This window comes from Gopherus evgoodei, chromosome 4 (assembly GCF_007399415.2).
Source record: "Gopherus evgoodei ecotype Sinaloan lineage chromosome 4, rGopEvg1_v1.p, whole genome shotgun sequence".
Taxonomy (NCBI): domain Eukaryota; kingdom Metazoa; phylum Chordata; order Testudines; family Testudinidae; genus Gopherus; species Gopherus evgoodei.
This window is the reverse complement of record NC_044325.1, coordinates 61106101-61112263: the sequence shown is the minus strand read 5'-3', so window position 1 is coordinate 61112263 and position 6163 is coordinate 61106101. Positions and strand designations below refer to the sequence as shown.

The 6163-nt window shown below is 40.3% G+C and overlaps 1 protein-coding gene across 1 annotated transcript; it reads left to right on the top strand.

Moving 5' to 3' along the window:
• The first annotated feature begins 2528 nt into the window (after positions 1 to 2528).
• Positions 2529 to 5658, top strand: LOC115650054 (fibrinogen-like protein 1). The gene is made up of 3 exons (XM_030559415.1): positions 2529 to 2666; positions 3541 to 3724; positions 4940 to 5658. Exons 2-3 carry the CDS (start codon positions 3577 to 3579, stop codon positions 5635 to 5637), a joined length of 846 nt encoding a protein of 281 aa, XP_030415275.1. The 5' UTR covers positions 2529 to 2666; positions 3541 to 3576; the 3' UTR covers positions 5638 to 5658.
• Positions 5659 to 6163: the final 505 nt, after the last annotated feature.

Sequence of the window (6163 nt, the reverse complement as noted above, 5' to 3'; positions counted from 1 at the left end):
TTCTGCATGCTGCACTGGCTCTGGCCAGATAGCCCATACAGCAGGATCCAGTAGAACTTCCCAATAAAACCACAAGACTTGGTTTAGTAGCGAAGGCACCCAGACAGGTTTATTGATGATAAAGCACGGTAATATCATCTGGCAGACTCTACAGGGATACTAAGACATGTATGGATTCAGCTCAGTGAATGGTAGGACTTTCCAGTCCCCCCTTGGTTGGCCAAAGACACTCCCTCTGAGACCCCTCTTTATGCACCAATATAAACAAGTTATATATTATCCCTCTGACGTAGTTAGTTACCACCCCTTTGCATTGTACATTTTGGTTCAATCAATACATGTCTGTCCATCACACTGTCATCTTGACCCTATCTTTAGGAGGGGTCAACATGTTCCTGTTATCTTTGGGGAGTGTGTTTTACCATATTTGGTATCAGGATGTTCAGGTACCAGCCTTTTGGAATGTGTTTGAGTGAGTGTCCTGTGCCTAGTATTTCTCAAGAATGTGTGTGTTTTTGCAATACCAGCCCTGTTCTTGCCAGGTTCTGTGAGCTTGCACGCAGGCAGAGCCTGACTTCCGCCAACAGCCTGACTTTTGCTAACTTTGCTTTATATTAGCAGGGTCTGACCAGGGCCAGCTCCAGGGTTTTTGCCGCCCCAAGCGGCAGGAAAAAAAAAAGTCGCGATCGCGATCGGCAGCAGATCCACCACACCGCTTTCTTCTTTGGCGGCAATTCGGCAGCAGGTCCTTCCCTCCGAGAGGGACCAAGGGACCAGCCGCCGAAGAGCCCGATGTGCCACCCCTTCCCCTTGGCCGCCCCAAGTGCTGCTTGCTGAGCTGGTGCCTGGAGCCGGCCCTGGATCTGACCCTACTTTAGTTCAGGCCTCATACAGGGCCTCTTATACCGGCCTCATGTCTCAGGCTCTCCCTTTCTACCACAGAAATGTGGTGTCTAGTCTGATTTTTGAGAAGTCTCCTGATGCTTTGGACCATTCAATTATTGGCTTTTTGTTTTCATGTTTTTATTACAATGCAGATAAACCTGCATTGTTTTGTGCTGACGTGACATTCATCCCCTCAGCTGACACATGTTTTGACAATGCAGCAATAACTGACATGTTTGAGATGTACCTACTGACTTGAGAATATGTGGCCACAACTAACTTTGATTCTGCTTCCTACATGACTAAGTTTGCATGAGAGATTAAATTCAAATCAGAAACCAGAGCTGCTATATATTACCTGTCCTTCTCATCTGATTAACATTGTGCTGTCAGTAATACTGCTACCGAAAAAATTAAAGACGTGAAATCTTGCATCGCTGGATTCGGAGCCATTTTTAAGCATTTGCATTAAGGCAAAATGAGTGCAGAGCTGACTGCCAGTTACCAAAATCTGCAGGGGAAATATATGGCGAGAAAACCCAGCTGTTTCCAGAATCCTTCTGACCCCGGAACATGAGAAAACCCTCAAAAATATTCAAAACCTTCAGCACAATGCTCAGCAAGAAATGAGAGACAACCATGGCCAGTAATATGAACGCCAAAGTGTTTGGTGCCAAAGATTCTTTTTGGAATGTCATCCGAGTGTTGCACCCCTTCCTCCAGGTGAATTTTGCAGTAGATTACTCGTGTTATGCCAGTGTTTCAACTCTTTGCCACTAAAGATGAAATTTCAAATCTGAAAGGGGAATTTACTATTTACATGAACATGCCTAATCCTGACAATGTGAAACTGGATGAGCTGGTTTTTTGGAATAGTCAGCAAGACACATTTCCCAACTTCAGCAAAGTGACACAGCGAGCTTTGACTGTACCTCCTGGATCTATTTCAAAGTTAGACTACCTCCAGGACAGCAAGAGGGTCAACATGAGTGAAGATACTGTGAAGAAAATTATGTGGGTGTATGCAAACCAGGGTTTCTGGAAAAACTAACAGCTCTGCGAGAGACAAAATATATCTTTGTACATTAAAAAAAAAGTGTCAGTTATACTGTAGTAAAATGTTTATTATTAATTTTTTCTGCTGATTTTCCCATTTTTTTAACCTGATTTCATCCCGATTTTAATGTTTGGAAAATAACCACTGAAAAATTCCCAGAATTTATTTATTTTTACAAATAAAATCTGAAAATGTGGAACATTACTGATACAGCAAAGTGTATGCTTAACTTTCAGTATACACTTTACTCATCATGGAGCAAAGTGTATGCTTAACTTTCAGTATACACTTTACTCATCATGGAAGTCAGTGAGACTTAAGCATCTGTTCAAAATGAAGCAGGCGCTTAAGTGCTATGCTGAATAGGAATGAACTTAAGCGCTTTGTTGCATAGGCTCCTAAATGTTCACTGTTCTCCAGCACTGTGTACACTCCCTAACCACAGAGGTTTCAGTTTTAATGGTGGCATTTTAAGCTTCATGGAACTTTGTAGGTTTTTAGTTCAGATGTGCTTGCTTGCAAATGCAATGTGTCAGAGTAAAGTCCACTAGTCCAAGAACACACAATGAAATCATGAAGATGCACTTTTGCTGGCTTTCTGATTTTTGAGATAGGGCCAAGCTGTTCACCTGGACTTCAGCAGCAGGCAAAGTACAGTTCCAAAGAATTAGCTCACTGATTGGTGCTCAGCTATTTCTTTCTCAGGCTTCATTTGAAACGAGAGGTAAGCTGTCTGCCTGCTGCTCTTTTCTTTAGTTGTTTTCTGAATAGTTTATAATGCAGAGTTTTCTTTTAGATTTAACTAGGGCCAGTAACTGTTACTAATCTAGGAGTCAGATAACCCAGGGAGGAGGGGAAAATGTGACTATGAAAAAGTCTTTATTTAACCTATTGAATTCTGACTGCAAGAAACATCTTGTGGTTTTATTTAGGGAAAGCCTGGTTGAAGGGGAGCCCTTTTTGCTTCATTTATTCAAACCCCAAATCCACAGGTTGTTTTTCTTTACCTGACCCAGCCTACCTGACATGTCCCTTGAAGCCACAGGTGGAATTTTATACAAATTATAGTCCAAATGTGCTTAGGTGAGCGCTGGTGCCTGAAAATATTCTCATCTGTTAGTACACCATGCTATCTAATACTGCTTTATGCATAGACAGCAAGTGGAGCTGGTGTTTTGCATGTGCTAGCTCTTCCTTCTGTCCCCTAATACCAGTACAGATCAGGTTCAAGGAATACCGAGCATCAGATCTGATAAATGTGAGAGGTGCTTTTTAAATTTAAACTTTATCATTACATTATTCTCTATCTGTTTTTATCACATGCAAAATTGTGTTATGTCGCATTGACTGATATAGTGTAAAAGAACAAGATGAGCTGTACTCTAAGTGATGGGATACAGTACTACACATCATAAAAATGATCTGCCAGAAATTCAATGGGACACATTGAGAAAGCAGGGAGTGTGAGAAGTGAAAAGCCTGTTTTGGCACAGACTGGCTCTGTTGAAAGCAGGGTTTCTGTTTCGCCTTCAAGAGTTTCTTTTTCTGCAGGTAAAAAATCATTTAATTTTAAATGTCAGCCTGTGTTTTGTTTTTAGTGTGTATCTCTGCAGAGGGATTGACTCAGAAGAAAGATGAATTTGAAAAGTTCAGTGGGATTTATTCTGCTGTTACTCTTTAAATGTGCAGTGTGGACAAGTGCTGAAGAAGCTATGGTACTTGCTAATGCCCACCTTCTCCCTCCAGGAGGCTACCAGAGATTGAGTAACAACAATGAGAAAGGTACTCAGCAAGAGAGGGAGTGGCGGGGATGTATGCACTATTTTACTTTATAGCCTTTACTATCTTTTTTTTCTATGACACTCACTACCATAGTCTTTGAGTACTTCACAGACATTAATAGGCATCTGAAGGTCAAAGACTGTACTTAGTAATAAATGTTCATAATACTAGTTAGAACTTCTATAATGCCTCTTATTCACAGATCTCGAAATATATTAAAAGTCTAAAACCACTTTACTTACAAAGGGTTTTAATCCCTATCTTTTCCCAGAATGTGTTTTCTTCCAGACGCCTTCTTGGTGTTCAGTTCTTTAGTGTCCCTCTAGTCTGTTGATGGTCTCAACCCTGACAGGCTTCAGTATATTAATTGATCTTTCCCTGAGGAAAGGAAAGACCATAGATGTATGGTCAGTGCAAGGATTGTTAGGGACTTTTATGTGGACAGAAACAAGGGGCCCAGATGCTGTGAATTATGTCATCCTGTCAGAACACTATGCAACAGTAGGTGGAGGACTCTGATAATCTGGAGCTAGAGTTTACTGGAAGCCAGATTCTCCTTGTGGGAAAAAGGAAATGCTTTCTGGGAAAAGCCATCTTTGTGAAGTACTCATATTTTGGGTGCACAAAGCCATCCTTTTGTTTTGTTCTAGAGAGTTGGGCAAAAGGGGGTCTTTTCTGAACTCTCACTTTGAATATTTAGCTGTGGACAGATTTCTCCTGTTTGGTGTTTGATAAGTCTTTGGAAAACAAGGCTTGCTGGAACTATCTCAGCATCTCAGGAATACAGTTGCCCTTTTCATAATAACCAATTAAGTTCTATATACCACACCCTATTTCCTATCAATTAGTATATCTTATGTTAGTCAATTAGTCTGTATTATACAGGAGAGATTTTCAGAGACACAAAGGGTAGCTAAGTACCATACAGTCATTGAAAGACAATGGGAGTTGAGTAAGTAATTTCTTTTTTGCCTTTGAAAATCTCCCTCCCCATCTTATGGGCACATTCTGCCCTGACCATCTGCTGTGCAACTTCCATTGATTTTAGTGGGTGTCCCATGTATGGACTGAAGTCAGTATGTGACCATATTATGTCCTTGTCAAATACTGATAGGACAATAATTCATTCATTCTGAAGTTAAAAGAACAGAATTGAGAGGTTTACAAGTTGAGCAGAGTAAAATGTTAAACATGCTTTTCTTTTTCCCCCCATAGAATATGCCAGGGATTGTTATGAGATTTTTCAGCACTCTGAAGGAAGCGCCAAGGATGGTCTTTATGTCATTCATCCAATGAAAGATCCTATTGTTGCTTACTGTAATATGCAAGATGGTGGGTGGACGGTAATTCAACATATTACAGCCAATAGCACTGTGGATTTTGATAGGATATGGCTTGACTACAAGTATGGATTTGGCTCAGTTCATGACAACTACTGGTTAGGGAATGAATATGTGTATCAGTTAACTAACACCTCAAGGCCATATACACTTAGGGTCAAACTCGTAGACCTAAATGCCGAAATCAAATGGGGAGAGTATGAACCGTTCAAAATTGAAGATGAAGAGTCTCAATACAGGATCAGGCTTGGCCTATACAAAGGCAATGCTGCTGATGCCCTGACCCAGGACACAGAAGCTTATCTCCATGATAATCAGAAGTTCACTACAAAAGACAGAGATAATGATAACTATTTTCAGAATTGTGCCAAACTAGAGTACAATGGCATTCCAGGTGGAGGGTGGTGGTATGATTCTTGTGCCGGAGCAAATCTAAACCGCAGGAATGTTATTTACTGGCAAAAAGACTGCAATAAGGAACATTTATGCAAGTTTGCCTGGATGATGGTCAAGCCCACTGACCATGGCCAGTGTCTTAACAAGGCTTGTCATTGTGAAAAAGATGAATTGTAGGTAATATTACTTACATTATGAGGTGAGAGAATAAAATCAGCTTCTAAAAATCTCTCTTCTCCTGAGTGGATTCCATCAGTTCAATTTTTTTCTAGTCTATAGCATAATTACTTTCTGTGATTATTTCTTCTAATTTCAAAGTAAAGATGAGCTCACACTACAAAATTCAAGGACAGACTTTGAACATTCCAAAGTTTTTTCCATGGTTTTAGTTCCGCTTATAGCAGTGTTAAAGTCAGGTGAAAATTTCAGATCTGGATTCAAATTCTGGATCTCTCTCAATATTCAGGGACATTTAGAGCTGGGAGGTTTGGTACATTCCTCTCTAATTTAGACATCAGCTGATTAGATGTACTAATTTTGGACTCTTCTGGTACCAAATAATAAACGCACTAATAAGTATGAGCAACTATTTCAATTATCACCATTCAGGGCATAGAGAGGGAAGAATAAATGATAGATCTGTGTGATATCCTGCCTGAAGACAAAGACTCAGGTTTATTTAGTGTCTTGTTCATTTTGTTAA